The sequence below is a fragment of the Hemitrygon akajei genome, chromosome 4, assembly GCF_048418815.1.
Source record: "Hemitrygon akajei chromosome 4, sHemAka1.3, whole genome shotgun sequence".
Taxonomy (NCBI): domain Eukaryota; kingdom Metazoa; phylum Chordata; class Chondrichthyes; order Myliobatiformes; family Dasyatidae; genus Hemitrygon; species Hemitrygon akajei.
This window is the reverse complement of record NC_133127.1, coordinates 149,050,907-149,071,666: the sequence shown is the minus strand read 5'-3', so window position 1 is coordinate 149,071,666 and position 20,760 is coordinate 149,050,907. Positions and strand designations below refer to the sequence as shown.

Sequence of the window (20,760 nt, the reverse complement as noted above, 5' to 3'; positions counted from 1 at the left end):
TAACAAAACTAGTTTTAGCTGAAAGTTTTATCATGTACTCAAGTATAATACAGAATACCCAAATTATGTGCTAATCTAAATTGTAGTTTATCAAAGCCTGATGTAGGATTATTTTTACTGAGAGAAAAATACCCCATTCAATTCTGCAATAAAATTTACTTTACACATATGTATGTACCTGCAGCATCCCTTTATCTCGTTATTTCAGAAAGGGGAATGAACAGAATGAAAATTCCAATTACAACACTCCATACAACTAATCTATAAAATCAAAACTGCATAGGAAAACACAAGGATTATGCAGCAATTTAACAACGAAGTACTGTAATATTTCAAATCTTAGAAGTTTCTTCTTACCATCATCACATTTTACAAGATAGTTCATGTCTGGTTGGCTTCCTGTAACATCTCGGATGTCATCATTGGCTAGAAAAGACCTTTCAGAAGTTAGACTTCCAAACAGTGTTTCAATCAATGCGGTTTGGCCACTTTTATTTGCAAAAGTCTTCACCACTTCTTTGTGATAGTCAGGCTTACCAACCATTAAGTTCAATAACATGTGACCTACAAAAGAGAAGGAGCTGTTTTGTTAGGAAGGAATTCAGTAGAGAAAAATTTAGTGAATTTATGAATAAATTATACTAGGTTATACCAAAAAAAAATCAAGCAAAACACTATTAATGTCAGCTGTGGTTAAGTTCTTAGTACTTTTGCCTGATCAACAGCTGCAAGATCAAGATCTCTTCAGAATTAAAAACAAGAACCTATATTCAGCAGAATATTGAGACAGTGCTACACTATTATATTTAATATTCAAAATAGGCTTCAGGAGTTTGGAAAGGAATATGGAAATGGTTTAAAAGCTGCAACAAGAGGAATCAGCAGTGGGAAGTCACAGCTGAGACAGGTAATTGTGTATAGGTGACTGTTGGCTAAATTTTAGATTAACCTTCAGCATTTAAATTTCATTCTAGTAAACTGTGTAGAATGTATTGCGTACGTTAATCAAAATGGCTTCTTTGTGGGTAAAAGTGAACCTGCTTCTTTGTTATGCTAACTGGTGACAGAGTGTTTCTTGCAGAGCATTCTCGAAGCTTCTAGCAGTTTGTTTAGCTTTAGAATTGCTGACAATGGGGATTGTGTTCCTTTGTTAACCAATGGAGGAATGTTACTTTGTCTTGTGGGTCTGGGAGCTGAGTTTTTCGCGGTCTTTTCGGGGGAGTCGGGAAGAAGACGCCAAAGAAGGTGGACGTGTGCTGCACTGCTCGGTTGACCACCAGGGTGGTCCCAGGTGCAAGGATGTGGAGGTCAGAAGAAAGCGACGAGGGGTCGAATGGTTCGATGGTTGAGCTCCAACGATGTGCACTAAACTGACTGAATTCTGATAAGTTTGGCGCCTTTTACTTTATTTTCTTTTACCTCACTTTACTTTATTGTCACCAAACAATTGATACTACAGTGTACAATCATCAGTGATATTTGTTTCTGCGCTTTGCGCTCCCTGAAGTGCAAGTCGAAGTAAATATAATAAAAATTTAAATAATAAATCATAATTAGAAAATAAAAAAGGGAATAAGATAGTGCAAGTCAGGTCCAGATATTTGGAAGGTACGGCCCAGATCCGGGTCAGGATCTGTTCAGCAGTCTTATCACAGTTGGAAAAAAGCTGTTCCCAAATCTGGTCATACGAATCTTCATGCTCCTGAACCTTCTCCTGGAGGGAAGAGGGACAAAAAGTGTGTTGGTTGGGTGGGTCTTGTCCTTGATTATCCTGGCAGCACTGCTCCGACAGCATGCAGTGTGAAGTGAGTCCAAGGATGGAAGATTGGTTTGTGTGATGTGCTGGGCTAAGTTCACGATCTTCTGCAGCTTCTTCCGGTCTTGGACAGGACAACTTCCATATCAGGTTGTGATGCACCCTAGAAGAATGCTTTCTACAGTGCACCTATAAAAATTAGTAAGGGTTTTAGGGGACAGGCCAAATTTCTTCAGCTTTCTCAGGAAGTAAAGGCGCTGGTGGGCCTTCTTGGCAGTGGACTCTGCTTGGTTAGACCAAGTCAGGTCATTTGTGATATTCACCCCGAGGAACTTAAAGCTTTTGACCTGTTCCACCTGCACACCACGATGTAGATGGGGTTGTGCGGTCCGCTACTCCTTCTGAAGTCAACAACCAATTCCTTTGTCTTGCTGACATTGAGGGATAGGTTATTGTCTTCGCACCATGCCACCAGGTTCTTAATTTCCTCTGTACCCAGACTCATCATTACCCAAGATACGGCCTACTATATACTGTATTGTTAGTACTCATTTAGTTTTAGTCAAATCTTTAAAGTATATTCCATAATGGTATCCGGTGTGAGTTTGATATTGTGTGTACGATACGGCATTAACTTGATTCCCACAGCACCTGCGTATACAGGAGGCGGGGTTGGTGAGTGGCTGGATTTTTTTTCCCTCCTAGACATATACCAGCCTGTTGGGCAAGTGTTACAACTGCAAACATTAAACTACATGGAGACAGATAAGCAAATAGAAGAGAGGGTGAAATGAAAAGGAAGATAGTTAGAGATGGAAAATGGAGTTGTATAAACATTATCATCCGAAACCTCAATTACCACAAAATGCAATCTTCATCTTCATCCTTAGAAATGATTTGTGAGCATACCATAGAGGTGCAGAAAAACTATACCTATGTTTCATCAATTCTACCAAAACTTTCCATAAGGTGAGACATAAAGAGCTTATTAAATATCCTTCAGCATTTGAACATTGATGGGAAAGATATAAAGAGTCATCAGAAATTTGTATTGGGAACAAAGAATGGAAATGAGTTGAAAATGAGACAAGTGATTTTGTCCAGATTAAGAGGAGTGTCAGACAGGGCTGTGCTCTCTTGCCCGATCTATTCAACCTTTATAGCAAGAAGATTTTGAGAAATCAGCAGTGTTCTAGGAATAATAATTGGTGGATATAATTTGAACAACATACGATAATGCAGACAACAGTGCTAATAGCTACTTCTAAAGAGAAGCTCCAAGAAATACTGAAGTGGTCAAAAGTACACAGAGGATTGACCATCAACTGCAAAACCACCAAATGTATGGTTGTCACAAAGAAGTAGAGAAATGTGAACTGAAAGCAGGCAACAAAGCAATTTAACAAAAAATGGAAGTTTAATTACTTTGGAATCATGGTAACATCTGACAGTAGGGCTGATGTCAAAATTAGAAGGACAAGCAAGATACTAAAGAATAACAATTTCTATAGGTATGAAACGCAGAGTGTTGTGGTGCTATGTTCATTGCACATGAACATATCAAAGCGAATGTTGGACAATATCAACACAAAATGAAGGAAGACGAAGCTACAGAAATGTGGTTTTTGAGAAGAATGATCAAAAGATTGTAGAAGGACAGAGCAAGAAATGAGGCAGTGTTGTGAAAAGCTGGAAGATAGCTGATATCATTCAAGAAACTGCAGCTGGAATTTCTGGGACATGTGCTGAGGAACGACCTTGAACACCTTGCAGTGAGTGACGGGAAAAACTGATGGAAGAAAGAGTTGTGGTCAACAATGCATGACATTCATGAGTTACATTAAGGGATGGACAGGCAAAATTTTTCAGGAGCTTATTGGAACTTCTCAGATTAAAGACCATGATCACCCACATAACACATAATGATACGAAACCAGGAAAACATGAAATGGAGGGGATAAATTATGGTTGCCATGGCCCACACAGAAACTCCAGAATACAAAAAAGGCCTCTAAGAGTTTAAATAAATAGACACCAATTGAAAAACAGAAGTACACAAATAATTTTTCAATCATACTTAACCCACAAACAGATGGGCAGTGTTAATTGGATCAGGGAGATGAGTGAGGCTCAAAGACTGGTGCGGGAAAAGTGGGGCACAGGCATCAGTACAGGGAAAATAGCTGCTCCGTTGGCATGGACTACATTACAACAATGCTGAAATTGGAATTCAGTCAAATTGAAAAATGTGGAGGCAAATAGTAGAGGATTAAAGGAATGGGAAACATCAATAGTGAAGTGAAATCTGTAATGTTAAAGATCCCCAACAGGAAAAAAGAACCAGTGGAGGTATGGAATTAATTAACAATATTAAAATTGTCAGGAATGGACAGTGTACAAAAAAGTGCATTAACAGGACACCTAGAAAATATTAACAGGATTCGACAATATTAAAAGATTTATTGAAGTGAAACAAGAAGAAATCTACTGGACCTTTGAGGATGTAACTGGTAGAATAGATGAGAACAAGTGGATATACTGTATTCTGATTTCCCAAAGTATTTTGATGAAGACCCACCTGAGAGTTTAACGCAGAAGATTAAGTGCATTTCATGGCATGTGCAATACTGTCATGGGTTATATGGGTTAAGTGCAATACTGTCATGGGTTATAAAAGGAAACAGAATGAGAATAATTGGAACTTCCTCAGGATGGCAATGTGATGACTAATGGAGTAGTGCATGGCAATTCACAATATGTATTAATGATTTAGTTAAGGGAACTAAATGCAATACAGTGAATTCTGGTTAATTGGGACCAGTATATTTTGGCCCAATTAAACGACTGCACCAATTAGCCAAGTTTCATGGAAATAGTTAAAAAAAGTAAATAAAAAGATGAACTATCCTTTAACTGCGCAATAAATTATGTATCTAAACAAAGTATAGAACAAATCATAACTACTGTGACACCAACAGGCACTCTCACTGAGCTGCAGAAGTCAGTGGCTGCAACTGGAGGTGAAGTTCACGACTCCATAATCTCTAAGGCCTTGCACTAAAAGGGTATTTATGGAAGAGTGGCAAGGAAGAAGCCGTGGCTGAAAAAATAACTTTTCCCTTAAAGATTTTGCAAAGCATCACTTAGAAGATACCATAAAGATGTGGAAGAAGGTCTTGTGCTCAGTTGGGACTAAAGTAGAACTTTGTGGCCTTATCACTAAAGAGTACGTGTAGTGTAAAAGCATCAGCCTGGCAATACCACCCATGATGTAAAGTATGGTGGACGTAGCATCATGCTCTGGGGATGTTTTTCAGCAGCAGGGACTTGAAAGCTGGTCAGAGTTGATGAAAAGATGAATGCTGCTAAACCCCTGCTAGCTTCTGCGATAAAGCTTAAACCCGTGGGGGGGATGAGTTCATCTTTCAGCAGGACAATGACCCAAAGCACACTGCCAGAGCAACTGTAGATTGGCTTTAAATCATATATGTCAAACTCAAGGCCCACGGGCCAAATCCGGCCCGCGGTGGAATTAACTTTGGCCCGCGAGATAATATCTAATTACTATTAAAGCTGGCCCCAGTAATTGAAGCGCCTATGGCGTATGATATGGCTAATGCTGAGTTTATTCAGGTACCAGGTTTTCAGGGTTTTTAGTGTTTATTCGACAGTCTTGCTCGGCAGTCTTCTTCATAAGAAACGGAATTTGTAAAGTGAAACACTTTGTAGTTATAGCAGAGACTGAGACACATGAGAGCAGGCTGAAAAAACGGAGGCAACGAAAGCTGCGTTCGCATGCGTCCGACTGATCCGGCCCGCATGAAACTGCATTTTGCTCAATCCGGCCCGTGACCTAAAATGAGTTTGACACCCCTGCTTTAAATGAAGCAAATTGATGTTCTTGAGTGGCCCAGTCAGAATCCTAACCTTAACCTGATCAACATCTCTGGCAAGACCTCAAAACTGCTGTCCCCTACCGCTCCCCAACTAACCTGGCACAGCTTGAACAATTCTGCAATGGGAAAATCTTGCTCCATCACATTGTGCAAAGCTAATAGAGACTTATCTGAAAAGACGACTAGCTGTCATAGCCAGTAAGAGGTAGTAGGGAAGAGAGCGATTTTAGATTTTGAATATTTATTCTTTCATGCTTTACAATTTTCCCTGTTTTCACTGCTGAGAAAAAAAAGGAGCATGTGGTTCACAAAAGAGTAACAATTCTCAGTTGATCAGAATCTCCAGTTGTGATACTCATTTATGTGAACAAAGTGTTGGGGGCTGAAAACCTTTACAAGGCACTGTAGATAATCAGCCAGACATTTTGAATGAGGAAGAGGCCTACTCCAATTTTCTGCTTCTCTACTGTTGTTTTACTGAAACTCTTTTCCAAAGGGATTATGAAAACACCATGAGATTATTATGGACAAGAATAAAGGAATTAACCTTTGTTCCAGTTGATATTAAACCAATAAACAGTAATGTATTAAACTCTGGTTATTATAGTTTTCTGTACACAAATTAGCAACTCCATTTCCAGGACCAAAAGTTCTTACATTTCATAAAGTATATCAATACCTGCAAACACATTTGGGATGGTCAAAAAGATCATGAATGGTACTCTTTGAAACTGTTTTTTTGAAGTAGATTACCTGATTGACTTTGTCTGTCTGATGCTAACCAGCTCAGCAATTCCTTGTTTGTCTCTTGTGCCTTCATAGATTTTATTTTGGGTCTAGGAACCTGCATTTACATATAGATACTTGTATTACAGCAATACTACTACAAAGAAAATCAGTAACAAAATCCCTTCCCCAAAAGGCAATGGTTCAAGATTTTCTAAACATTGAAGAAACATACCTGATAGGCAATCAGATAACACAATGCAGCAAGATCTACAACTGCTTTCCATTTGATCTCATTCTGCTGAGCCATCTTTACAAGTAATGATCCAGTATGCAAATACAGGTGTCCTCTTATTTCAATGAAAGCAGCAGAAAGATCATCCATAGTTGTGGTAATATATGATTTTGTGACATGCATTGTATGATCAAAACTAAAAAATACACAAAGCATAGAATTGGTATGTTTTCCCCATGGCTGATATATGAACAATTAACATCTACAACTGAGCTAAATTCTATTTCTTAACTCAATGAACTGTTTGGACCTGAACTCCAAGTGAAGAAATCCAAGCACACCTCACCAATTTGTCTGATCTCATTCAGATCAGATGAAACAAGTTAACTTTAACCATCTACATTAGGATTCCCAAAGTATCAAATTTACAATCCCAAAGCACTTAAGTCCTTTCTCACCAGTTTTAAAAAGTTGTACAATTTGCAGTTTATTAACAATATAATCATGTAGCATTGTTAATTTAACAGAAGTTTGAAGTATTTTAAAATAGCATTAGATGGTTATGAAATTATTGGAAATCACAGAAAGATCAAAATTAGCTACGGTTAATTTGTTATTTTAAAATCATCAAGAAAACTACTACACTCATTCATGTTTTTTGCTGCTTCTTTTCAGCATCTTCAAATTTCTAATTAATTCCACTCAGAAATAACTCGTCATTTTTCTACTTTAAATTATAAAATTTAAGTCTTTCTTCATTAAAGCATTGTCAGTATGAGCAAAATCCAAGGTTCAATTCCTAGTTTAAGAGGATTCTTTGAAATGCAGTAACAGATCACGGGTCAGTCCCTTAAAATGATCAGTCTTAACTTTTATGAATAATTTGTCCTGTTCAGTCAGAAGTTAAATGACATATAATCGCCTTTGTGCTGTATGTCCCTAATATAGTACTAATCACTCATCAAATAAATCTCCAGCACAAATTAAATGTTACTAGGAAAATAAACTAAGAGCCTCACAAAAGATTACCTCATTAGAGCATCTATAGCATCTTGGACATCTCTGTTTGATAATGTCAAAAACATAAGATTAGAGGAAGCTAGAAGCAACTCCCTCTGCATTGATCGCGATCTACTTTTATCAGTTCCCAAGACATCTGATGAATCAAGACAGCGCTGCAGAATAAAAGAACAAATGATTTAGACAATTAGAAAAGTTTAAAGCACTAGAACATTATGTCAAATTGAATATCAAAATTCACGTTGAACAGGGGGGGAAAAAATCCCTGCTTTTCCACAGAATTCGAGTTTTGTATTCACTAATGAAAAACAGTATAGATGCCTACCTCAAACAATTTACATTTTAGAACTACCCACATTTTTAAAGCAAGAATGAGAAAGATTTCCAAAACACTGACTGTTTATTCATTTCCATAGATGCTGCCTGCCCCAGAGTTCCTCCAGCATTCTGTGTGTATATCTAACTGAAGTCAAGTTCATCAGCTAGAAAATACTGACATAGCTGATCTGCTAAAAAAAAGAGTACAACTGTTGCAAATAAAATAACACTGACATATACCTTTAATGTCTGTACTAGACAGGCATTCCATTCCAGACTTCTGGAGAGAGCTCTTCTCTTCTCTGTGTTCATGCAGAAATTCACTGCTTCTTCAAGTTTTCCAAATTGACAGTAGAATTCCACTAAGCGTATATTAGCATGTGGATCATCTGGTCTGGATTGCAGTTCAGACTGAATAAGATCAAACAGCTGAGAATGGTCCAACTGTCCCTTTGAGCTCAGTAGCTTTTCCTTCAGAAATAAAAAAGCAAGATTGTAAAATGAAGATCCAAGATGCTGCAGATGACAAAATCTGGAGCAAACAAAACTGTCAGTAGAACTCAGCAGGACAAGGAGTATCTGTAGAGGGAAGGAATTGATGTTTTGGGTGAAGACACTGTGTCAAGACCTTGAGTTCTTCCAGCAGTTGTTTTAAACTAGAAATATGATTGCACAATAACAAAAACAAAAAATATCTTAAACCCAGAATCTTCAAGCATGGAGAGTTACATGTAGGTATTTCTAATATCAGGGCCACATATTGTCTGAGAACTTGGAAGTGATTTTAAAAATATTTAAATTGGCTGCATATTTTGCCATTAATACTTTTATATAAGGGAAACTACTGTCAAACAAGTTGATTGAATGTATTGCTGTAAAGAATTTAGACTGTTGCAAGTTTGCCATTAAATGTTTCTTTTCTCTTTGTAGATTTTGTTTAGTAAACAGAAAACAAATTCTTTGCTGCGAGTTTATCCATCTAACTCAGCATTGTCCATAATTCACTTTAAATAGCACAAAAGCTCATATGAAATTAATCAGCAAATATCACTAGAATGAAAAAAAAATCAGAAAAATTATAGATCAGTGCTCTTGAATTTTGATTCACTTTCATTATTTCTAGTACTATGCGTACCTTCAGTTTATAAACAATCCTATTACCAGGAAAATGCTTGGCTGCCCTCTCCAACCAGTATTCAGCTCTTCCATCAATAAGGTTTCCATTATTACAGAGCAAATCAGCCACTTTCAGGATAATATCCTTCTGCACTGGATTCAGTTCAATAACTCGCTAGTAAAAATTAAGAAAGAATTTAAAGAAAATTAAAACAACTTGCATATACTTTATAAATAAAGTGTTGGAAAAAACATAAGTATCTGAAAGGAAGGGTGCAAATACCCAAGATCAAATAAATAAGCCTTGCAACAGGCTTACAAAGAGGGAAACGTAGAACTTTAGGACAAGTTAACCTTTTATCCATCATTTTGCACAAGAGAACACCAATATTTTAATATCTTAAGTTGCAACTCTGAAGAGATAAGAAATAGCAGTCGTAACTGCTAGCTCAAAATAATATACTGTCAGGATTAAGAAAAATGAAATGCAAGACAGACAACCAAACACTAATGCAGAGTTGGTTTAAAGAGCAACCTCTATTATTTTGCTTCTTAATTTTTCTGAACTATCCCCAATTCATTATCAATTTACTTAGGATATTTAGCACACAAAACTCTCCACCATAAATGATGATGCGAATTATTTAGCACACCCAATTCCCTACTTTTATTTAGACCATTACCTCAATCAGCTTTCGAAAGACCATACACTTGTTACATAGCTTTCCAGTAACTAACAACATACCCATGCCAGTTCCTCTTCATGACACTATTTGTCACCTTTGTTTGGCCTGGTTTCCCATAATATGCTTTTCATTGAATGTCCATTGAGTTAGTGTTATGCTGTGCTATTCTACTGTGGTATTTTGACAAGTTACTGCACCTTAGAGGCAGTCATTGGCTGTGAATGGCATCAAGTTAATTTTTGAACATTATTCTCTAGGTTATCCAACTACCACAAATCCTTCGTCTCATTGCACGTTTATTTAAATCTAGAAGCTTATAGCTGTTTGCAACAACAAACTATGTTCAATTATAGCTGCTATTTAGATAGATGTTTATACATTCTATGCTGTTAAATAAATCTGGCTCATTAGTTATCCCTGTTTACAATAGGCTTGCTATCTTTTTGCACATAATGCTTTTTTCCTAATGTGACTTATGTAGAAGTTATTATTTGAAACTCTGATTCTAACCAGGTACAGCTGCTACCAAAAGGCCTCTATGCAGTTTCTGGAGAATCTTGAACACTGTTCTTAATTACAAGGATTGTCATGCTGTTTAACTATTTCTTTACCCTAATCACAGAGTCTAATAGTCAAATGTTATCATCTTTACTTTCACTCTTGTAGAGCTTACAACCTAGTATTTTCAGTTCCCAGTTATGATCATCTTGGAGCAACATTTTAATAACATGCCAAGCCCTTTTAAAATCACATTCAAGTCAGCAATTCATTCTTCTACAGTTGTTACAGCTTTCTCAAGTCAGATCATTGTAAAATTCAGTTTTCCCAATGCTTGCCCAATTTTTGATTACAGTCGGCCCTCCTTATCCGCAAGGGATTGGTTCCAGGACCCCCTGTGGATTCCAAAAAATGCAGATGCTCAAGTCCCTTATTTAACCTGTCTCAATGTGGTGGACACTAAGACCCGGCGGAGCTCTGAATCCGCAGTGTTTCTGATCACAAAAATAATCACTATCACGATTGAAAATAAAGTGGAAATAATAAAGCGATCGGAGAGAGGTGAAACGCCATCGGTGATTGGAAAATCTTTAGGCTACAGTCGGTCAATGATCGGAACAATTTTAAAGGATGAAGTGTGAATAATGAAGCATGTGAAAGGCCCTACCCCGATGAAAGCTACAATTATTGCTAAGCAATGCAGTGATTTAATTATTGAAATATATATGTTTAAGTGTTTTATATGCATAGAAAGGTAAAATATATACTATAAGACAAACGTTTGACTGACGCTAAATAAAACCAGATGTACCTGTTCCGACTTACTTAGTAAGAGAACTTCCATTTTTTTTCAATCCCAATTCACGATAGCCTACACAATCCTCCCGTATACTTTAAATCATCTCTAAATTACTTATAATACCTAATACAATGTAAATACTATGTAAAATAGTTGTTATACTGCATTTTCTAGGGAATAATGATAAGAAAAAGGAAGTCTGTACATGCTCAAACAACAAGTGCTAGGTTTTCTCGATTCGTGGTTGGTTGAATTTGCGGATGCGGAACTCGCAGATAAGGAGGGCCGACTGTATTTGCCTACTCTCTTGATTTTTGTTTGCATGTATTATTAATAACATTTCTCATTGCCTTCATTTATTAGCTCTCATTGATCAACTCATTTATCCATTCTACTAGCACTCTGGACCTAACTCAGTTATGATAGTGCTCACCAATATTACCATTTCTGCCTCTGCTAGAAAGAGTCAGCACCACATGAAATGGAATTTTCATCCCCTTGCTACTGAGTTCAATGATCATCTTCTTACACATCTTATCCTTGTAAGAATTTCCAGGTGACTTAAGTATTGGTCAAAAAAAATACTTCCAGCTTTAATTCCTACTAGACTCTGAAAAAGAAACCACCTTATTCTTTTCAGTATTATTAATGCCAACATGGACCACAACTGATGATTTTCCCTTCTCTCCACCAATATTCCTACAACACCTCTAACAATCCCACACCATGGCATCATACTTCTAATATAGCACGTCACCAGTTCTCTTCGAGGGACTGGAAACGTAAAGGGTGAGCAGTTTCTAGTTCGAGTGTCATCTTCCTTGAGGGAACTCTCCTGGCCCAACACATTTATGCAATTAAAAAGACACAACAGTGGCTGCATTTCATAAGGAGTTTGAGGAGAATTCCTAGGTCAAAGACATTTGCAAATGTCTACAAATGTGCCAAGGAGAACATTCTAACTGCTTACATCAACATCTGGCATGAAGGGACCACTATACAGGATTACAGAAAGCTGTAGAAAATTGTAAACTAGCCAGATCTATCATGGGTACTAGTCTGCCGAGGATTCAAGACACCCTTAAAAGGTGATGCCTCAAAAAGGCAGCATTGACCAATAAGGAACCCCATCATCCTAGACATACTCTCTTCTCATTGCTACCATCAAGGAGCCTGAAGACACAAGTCAACATTTCAGGAATAATTTCTTCCCCTCTGCCATCAGATTTCTGAATGGATAATGAACCCATGAACACTACCAATGTTCACTGTTTCTTCTTTCCTCTTTGCATTAATATACATATATTTATATATTAAACAATGTATTCGTTGCAATTTAGTTTTTATTATGTAATGCAATGTACTGCTGCTGTAAAGCAACAAATTTCAAAGCATATTAAACCTGATCCAGATGTACCACATAGGACTAAGTATGCATATATGGCAATGACCAGTTCATAGGATGACAGTTATTCCCAAATCTTATGTTTTAAAAACAAATGGTTTGCAATATATTTTGGTGGCGCCACATGTTAAAACAAATTCTTGATTTAATTTTGTTCATATTTTTAAGAATTGATTTGCATGTAATATAATTTCATCAAGCATACCAAGCCCAAAATATTCTTATTCAATGGTTTTATTTAACTAAATCTGTATTAAGAATTTCTATATTTGTGATGAAGAACATTGAATCTTTAACATTTGGAATTTGGTATCTATTGAATCCTTGTGTACTTATGCCTACTGTCTTGTATTATTAACAGCAATGGCAGTAAAACACAAGTGAACAGTGTAGGCCTTTCAGCTCATGTTGTTTTGACTTTTTAAAACCAACAATGGAAGGAATGAATGGATTCAACAACGAATTAATTTTTTACCTCCACCTTAAAATTCTCAAACCATATGCTAAATAAATTCCACAATATTTACAGGTCATCAACTGTTCATTTTTCCATTTTTTTAAATTAATACAAAGCAAATGAACAAATTTTTTATACATATTAGACCATACCTTGTAACAACCAATGGCCTTTTCAATGTCACCCTGAATTTCATAAATCTGGCCAAGCAGCCTGTGCGCTTTTGGATCCCTTTCCTGTACCTTTATGTATGCTGACACCTCCCTGCAACAGCCATTTTAAAAAAAAGTGATTATTACACTGAACAATCAGCAAAACAAGTATCTACAATTCAAAACTTGAGATAAATATAAAAAGTGAAATGCATACACACTTTAAAAGAATATGGCAGGCCACAAATGAAGAGCAGGGGTATGGAGCTAATTGGATGGCTCTTCCAAGAGACAACACACCCATGAATTGCAGATGTCAAGAACAGAAACAGGCTCTTTAGGCCACCATGTTCATTAAATGACCTCCTCCTATGATGAATGAGTCTCTGAACTGCATCCACAATATAAATCAATTAGTTGCTTAATTCTGCTGGCTCATTTCAGGATGACGATATGAAAAACATTAAAGGGAATCAGAATAAATAAGGCCTATTAATAGTTTCTTACGCACTGAAGATAAAAAGTCAAACAAAACCTTTTCTTTGCAGCAATTATTAATAGGCCTTATTTATTCTGATTCCCTTTAAGCAAAAAGATTATTCTAGCAAACTCATTATAATATAATTATTCAACTTCCTCAGCTTGCCCACAGTTCAATTTGGCTATTTGCATCTCAACTTGCTGCTAATTCCAAACAGTCACAAGTAATGCACGTAAAATTTACAACACTGAAATAGATATCACAAGAAATTAAAGCATAATCATTTTACCAGAGATATGACTTTTGGATAAGTTCCACCCTTGGTAATATACACCACTGTTGAACTTTGGTGTTGCAAGTCTATCCAACTGATGAGTTCACGAACCAACATGGCTTTGCACAGAGCGCCCCTTAATTGCTCAAAGTTTTGGTTTTATTTGTATTTTAAAAGCACAATGACTTAACTGAAGGAATTGATTTGTACTTCAGGAAGGGAAGTCGAGTCCTCAGCTAGGAGTCAGTAGTGGAAAGGGTGAGCAGTTTCAAGTTCCTGGGTGGCAACATCTCTTAAGATCTATACTGATGTAGTTATTAAGGTGGCATGCCAGTGGCAAGACTTCAGTAGAAGTTTGAGATTTATTATGTCAGCAAAAAAATAACAAATTTCTTCAGATGTACTGTGGACAGCGTTGTAAGTGGTTGCATTACCTTCTGGTAGGGAGGGGCCACTGCATAAATCAGAAAAGGCTGAAGAGGGCTGTAAATACAGACAGCTCCATTTTGGGCACGAAGCTCCCTACCATCAAGGACATCTTCAAAAGGGAATGCCCCAAAAAGGTATCATCAGTCATTAAGGGCGTCAAACACCAAGGAGAGAAGGTACAGTGGCCTGAAGATACATACTAAACATTTTAGGAATAGTTTTTCCCCCTCTGCCATCAGATTTCTGAACACTACCCTATTATTTTTGTTCTCTTTTTGTACTGCTTACAGTACTGTGCAAAAGTCTTAGACTCCCTAGAATTTTTATATAAATTTAGTTATAAATGTTTATTTTTGTCGTCTACAAAAGTGTGTCAGTAGAGTAGAGCAGAGCAAATTTTAAGATTTTCAAACATTCAATTTCCAAAAAAAAAATGCTGCAGAGAAATTTCTGTATTTCATTAAAGAAAGGACCATATTAAATAAGAGACTACTTTTCAAATAAAAAATACTCTGGTATATAAACAAAGGTAACAAACAAGATCAATGACATAAAGAGTTGAATAAACTAAACTGATTAACTGAAACAAAACTGGTGCAGAAGGAATCAAGCTGGGCAGATGACAACCAAACTAAAAGAGAGGGTGTGGCAGATGTGATAGTTTAACCTTCAGATCATCAATTCTTACAAAATGGCAAGAGCGAGCATAGCAACAAGGCATAAAGTGGTAATCCTGCACTAGCAAGGTCTCTCCCAAGCAGAAATTTTGTGGGAGACAGGAGTTTCAAGATGTGCTGTTCAAGCTCTTCTGAAAAAGCATGAAGAAACGGACAAGATTGAGGACCAGAAACAGCATGGAGACTGAGTGCAGCAGCAAAGAGATACATCAAACTGACGTCTTCTAAATCGGAAGTAGTCCAACACTGCTATCAGCTCTGAATTCATAGAACCCACTGGAAGTACACTCCTCTATAGTCCAGAGAAGGCTTGTCAGAAGTGGTCTTCATGGAAGAGTTGCAGCCAAAAAGCCATTTTTCCAAAGTGGAAACAAAGCCAAGAGACTTATTTACGCACAAAAACACAAGGGCTGGAGTGCTTAACAACAGCACCAAGTGCACTTGACTGACGAGACAAAATTTGAAATTATTGAGCTGGAGAGCACCACATTTATGAGTGTCTACAGCCAATAGAAAAGCATGGTTGAGGTACTCTGCAGGTTTGGATCTGCATTTCAGCAAGTGTTGTTGGTGATCTGGTTAGAATTAATGGAATCCTCAATGCTAAGTACAAGCAGATTCTCATCCATCACGCAATACCACCAGAGAGATGTTTGGTCCCACCTTCATCCTGCAGCAGGACAATGACACCAAACACATGGCCAGGGTCACAAAGAACTACTTTCAGCAAAGAGAATAAGGAGTTCTGCAACAGTTGGAATGGCCTCCACAGAGCCTTGATCTCAACATCATTGAGGCTATCCGGGATTACCTGGAAAGACAGAAGCAAGACAGCCAAGTCTGCAGAAGAACTGGCAAGTTCTCCAAGATACTTGGAACAATCTACCAACTTGTTCTTATAAAACAGCACAACAGCGTATCTAAGAGAACTGATGCAGTTTTAAAGGTAAGGGGTCATTACATCAAACATTGATTTGATTTAGTTTTTTTTACTGTTTACCGATCTTTATAGTTTTTTTTATATTTAGAAGCTTCTCACTTTGAAAGTATCTTTGCTTTAGAGATTTTTGTTTACAAGTCCCTAAGACTTTTGCACAATACTGTATTTAAATTATATACATTTTTATCGCAACTGACAATATATTATGTTGCACTGTATTGCTGCCATAAAACAAAAAAAAAATCATGGCCTGATTTAATAAACCCGATTCCTATGCCTGCTGTAAGAATCTAATCAGAATAGTGAAAGTGGAAACACAAAGTTTAATCTGCTACAGAAAGCAAGAACAATGACCAACAGTGACAGGAAAGCAGAATAAATGCAGGAACGCTGAGTTCTGCAGGTCTCAGCACAGCCATATCAAAATAAAATTTTCAAAAAAGTGGTTAACAGTACAGAAAAAAGTCTGACGTTAAAAAATGGGATGGAATTCAATTTGCAAAGTATGTGACAATGTATTTTGAGAAGGAAAATAATCTAAAGGTATAAATATACAACAACTGGTCTGATAGTGTGGAGAAACAGGAATCTTAATATCCACATCACAGATAAAAACAAACAGCAGAACTAGACTGTCCAACCTTGCAAGCATCCATTAAGATAGTTGTTGATCACTAAATATACATAAGTATAGATCACTAGGGTGCACCAAGACATTTGCACAATACTATAGTGATTTTACATATTGCACTGTATATGTGAGTAATGATAAACCTGATTCTGTAACGGGTTTCTACTGCGGACTGAGAGTGGAAAGGGGGCAGGGAGAGAGGAATAGTGGTTAGGAAAATGAGAAGGGAGGGAATGGGAAGCACCAGAGAGACATTCTGTAATGATCGATAAACCAATTGTTTGGAATTAAATGACCTTCCCACATGCCTCAGGGCTGGATATGTCTGCATCCGCACCACTCCCACCCACCGCCCCAGCAATTCTTTTCTGCCACCTATCCCACATCCCTCCTGCGGCCCCACCTTCGCCATTCCCAACACCCTTTGCTCCTACCAGATCTACAAACTCGCTCTGTTCCACATTGACACAGAACAGACTGTGCAAAAGTCTCAGCTATATTAATGTGCCTAAGACTTTTGCACAGTACTGTACTTCTGTATCATTTTTCTGCACTACTGTACATCTCTTGGTTTGCTTTAATATCCAGAAAACAGTATGGCTCATATTCCCAGAATGTGACTTCTGGTTCCTCAGTCAGGGAAACATCCCTACAAACAGCTAGTCAAAGCCTGCAAAAATATTGCAAATTTGACTGGTCTATTTTCATTCTACCAAACTATAGATTCCCAGAAGTCTTCAAATGGGTGGATACAACAGTTAAGTAATGAGGAATGGAGCCAAACTAGAGCTGTCAAAAGGCAGGCCACACCTTTGCACACAATTCTGCTCACATTAACATCACATCCTCCTAGTAAAGAGAAAACAAAAATTTGAGGACTTTGCTGGGGCTTGAAATTCTCATTTTGAGTAGTGAGTAACTATGCTGAATTGGTTCTCTTTGGAATAAAGGGAAGATTTAATTGAAGCTTTATTGATTACAGTTAATTGGGAGAGTCGCTTACTTGGGTCAACACTTAAAGAACAAAAACTAACTGAGATATTAGCCAGATTCCCTTTGTTTATTGTGGACACTATGCCACTTAATTGGGACAGGAGACTGTTGCGAAACAGCTTCTAATTTGTGCTGTTAAGATCATTCATAGAGCAGTTCTAAATAGAGCCAGTTGAATGTGCTTATTTTCAAAAAAGTTATTTTTGCACAGAACAGTACTTTTGTCACTGACAGTTGGTGAGAAATAAACAGTAAGGCAACTTAGATGTGCTGTCTTGCTCTCTGCAGTTTCAAGCATTCAAGCTTGGAGATGCCATAAAAGGCAGGAATTGAAAGTAAAACAATTTCATTACTTCAGCAATTCAGGAACTGTGAAGAATTTGGAAGTACAAAAAATACTCTTGAATGTTGCAATGAAGATGAAGATTTGGAGGATTCAATCATCAAAAGCATTGTATGAAGGCAGTCCATTATCTGCACTTAGGTGTCTGCATTGATTTTGCTCATTTACTGTCAATCAAAAGAACACAGCGGTTGAAGTCCATCAATAACTATTAGGAACTAATACAGTTTTATAGCACTGTAGTAGTATTGATAGTGCTCAAATTTGTTCCTTAGTTAAACCCAGTAGTTTATCTTTTTATACCTTTAATTATTTCCATGAAACTCCAGCTAATTGGGGTAGCTACTTAATTGGATCAAAATGTACTGGCCCCAATTAATCAGTATCAACTATATATAAAATTATAACATGCTAACACTGGGAGAAAGGTAAACCATTCCTCCCGCTACGCGAGAGCATTCAATAAACCCCGTGATAAATTAGCACTCTGATGTTGAAGCCAAACAATGGCATACAGAATATTAAGACTATATTGTTGTGATATTTCCTTCACAGTTAATCATTAAAAGTGTACAAATACATGATAAGTGATAAGGTTTTAGTTATATAAATTTACAGCAACTGATAAGAGTTGTTAGGAAGAAAAACCAATGTTCAGGGGTCTGCGTTAGTCCACCAATAGAATACACACACTTTCAATAGTTTGCACACTTTAACAGTATTTAGAATAGATGGGCCATAACCTGTAAGGCTATTGACAGAGAGGAAGTGGAGTCAGCTAAATAGATCTAAGTAGTTGACATAAAAATGAACCAAACAGCTTTCTGTGTTAAACACCATTACTTAACAAGTCAATAACCTGCATTTGTTCAATAAAGACAATATTGTAGACAATTAGAAATATTTATTTTACCTTTTAGCAAGTTCATATTCTTTGGCTTCATAATAGAGTTTTGCAAACAAAAATCCTTTGAGTGATTTCTAAAACAAAGTAAAACAAATTACAACCAAAAGCTTTTATAAAACTTCGAAGTTCAAACTATAAAACTATTAGAGAAAATTCTTTCAATTAGCACAAATAACAGGACTATAAATAAATACCTAAAAGTATTACAACCAAGTAGTTCAAACCTTCAAAAGGAAGTAAAAACAATTGTGGAAGGCAGCTTTAGGCATTCAAACCGAAACTCATCACAACTAAAATGTAAGTTCAAAATAATTTATAGACATAAATATACCGCCAAAAATCTGATAGAGGCGCTGCCTCCAGATCGAAGAACTGCGATAACTTACAGCAATTGCTGTAATGACCACAGCTCTCTCCTGCAGTAAAAGAAACAGCGTGGTGCTGAAAGCACGACCGAACTCCGGCCTGCCTGCCAACCAGAAAGAAGGCCCAACAACCCAATCCACTGTCGGCGGCCCTTCCACACCCTTGAGTTAGTCACCGGCACCTCACTTGACGGGTCGAGACACTCACCTCACGGGGCGGCAGCGGCTTGAAGCCCTGCAATGAAGCGATATACTTCTCTACCTCCACCTTATTGCGCATCATGTTTGCTGGGCAGCTTCAAGCTGCTGTATGCACAACGGCCGGCAAACGCCGCCCCTCACAGGCCGTGTTCCGGCCCCGTGCTGTCGCTTCCGTTCGGAACGCAGCAGCAGCAGCAGCTCCAGCGCCGTTCCGCGGGAGAAACGAAACCAACCAACGCGTCCTGCCCCTTCCGCGCCTGCTCACGATCCACGGACCCGGCTGACGTCACAAGGAGACCCCGACGTCTCTCGCGAGCGAGCGGCGCAGAGCAAACGCAGGCTGAAAAGAAACGGGACTACGTTCAAATCTCGCGAGGTTTCACATTTCGACTGACGTGAGTGAAGCCGGTGGGTGTCGGTGAGAGTAATTTCCACGTTGCTAACAAATGACTCATTTTGGCCTCTTGGATTGGCGATTCTCTGCTTGAACTGTACCTCTCTCCATTTTTAGCGCCACCCCATTTAGAGAACTGGAATCATATTTCCAGAAGCAGGGTTGGGGGTTTCGACCATCCTCCCTCCGCAGATGCTGCTTGACCCGCTGAGCAGTTTGTTTTTCTGCCATCTGCATCTGCAGTCGATTATTTCTCTGATCAAATATTAACGAAGCTAACTAGGAAGAGAAGAGATCTTAGAGAAACAAAATTATGAAAAGGATAGATAAGATAGCGGCAGGAAATTTGTTTGCATTGATAGGTAAGAATAGAACTAGGGGACATCGCCTCAAGATTCAGGGAAGTAGATTTAGGGCAGAGATGACAAGGACAGCTTTTTTTCTAGAGAATGGTGAATCTGGAATTCTCTGCCCATGGAAACATTGGGAACTACCTTATTGAATATATATTTAAGACACCTATTACATCACCAACTCTGTCCAGTTCCAACCTAACAACATTGGAACTGGGAACAGTTGGAGATGTGATAGATATTCTGATCCTAAGGACAGGAAAGAACGAAAGAGACAGGTCTGCTAAAGAATGGAGACTAGCAGAAATGATGTGAAAGGGATGTGGTAAACTGGATCAGCAAATTTGCTGATGATACAAAGATTGGAGGTGTAGTGGACAGTGAGGAGGGTTTTCAAAGCTTGCAGAGGGATTTGGATCAGCTGGAAAAATGGGCTGAAAAATGGCAGATGGAGTTTAATGCATACAAGTGTGAGGTTATTGCGCTTTGGAAGGACATACAAGGTAAGTGGTAGGACACTGAGGAGTGCAGTAGAACAGAGGGATCTGGGAATACAGATGCATAATTCCCTAAAAGTGGTGTTACAGGTAGATAGGGTCATAAAGAGAGCTTTCGGTACTTTGGCCCTTTATCAAGTCAAGTCGTCACTTTTATTGTCATTTCGACCATAACTGCTGGTACAGTACATAGTAAAAATGAGACAACGTT

General features: G+C 37.8%; 1 protein-coding gene across 4 annotated transcripts in view; it reads right to left on the bottom strand.

Annotated features, from left to right (window-relative positions):
• The window catches only part of ranbp2 (RAN binding protein 2), a 73,672-nt gene extending 54,092 nt beyond the window's left edge, over nucleotides 1-19,580 (bottom strand). For 2 of the 4 annotated variants that reach the window (XM_073043577.1, XM_073043578.1), the window contains exons 1-9: nucleotides 19,313-19,580; nucleotides 18,746-18,813; nucleotides 13,065-13,176; nucleotides 9,087-9,242; nucleotides 8,192-8,422; nucleotides 7,643-7,788; nucleotides 6,614-6,809; nucleotides 6,406-6,496; nucleotides 358-564 (exon numbers count right to left, since the gene is read on the bottom strand). In XM_073043577.1, the coding sequence (XP_072899678.1) occupies nucleotides 358-564; nucleotides 6,406-6,496; nucleotides 6,614-6,809; nucleotides 7,643-7,788; nucleotides 8,192-8,422; nucleotides 9,087-9,242; nucleotides 13,065-13,176; nucleotides 18,746-18,813; nucleotides 19,313-19,387 (1,282 nt within the window). In that variant the 5' untranslated portion in view covers nucleotides 19,388-19,580. The remainder of the gene's footprint in view (nucleotides 1-357; nucleotides 565-6,405; nucleotides 6,497-6,613; nucleotides 6,810-7,642; nucleotides 7,789-8,191; nucleotides 8,423-9,086; nucleotides 9,243-13,064; nucleotides 13,177-18,745; nucleotides 18,814-19,312) is intronic. The other 2 variants (XM_073043579.1, XM_073043580.1) reach the window with 1 other exon arrangement.
• Nucleotides 19,581-20,760: the final 1,180 nt, after the last annotated feature.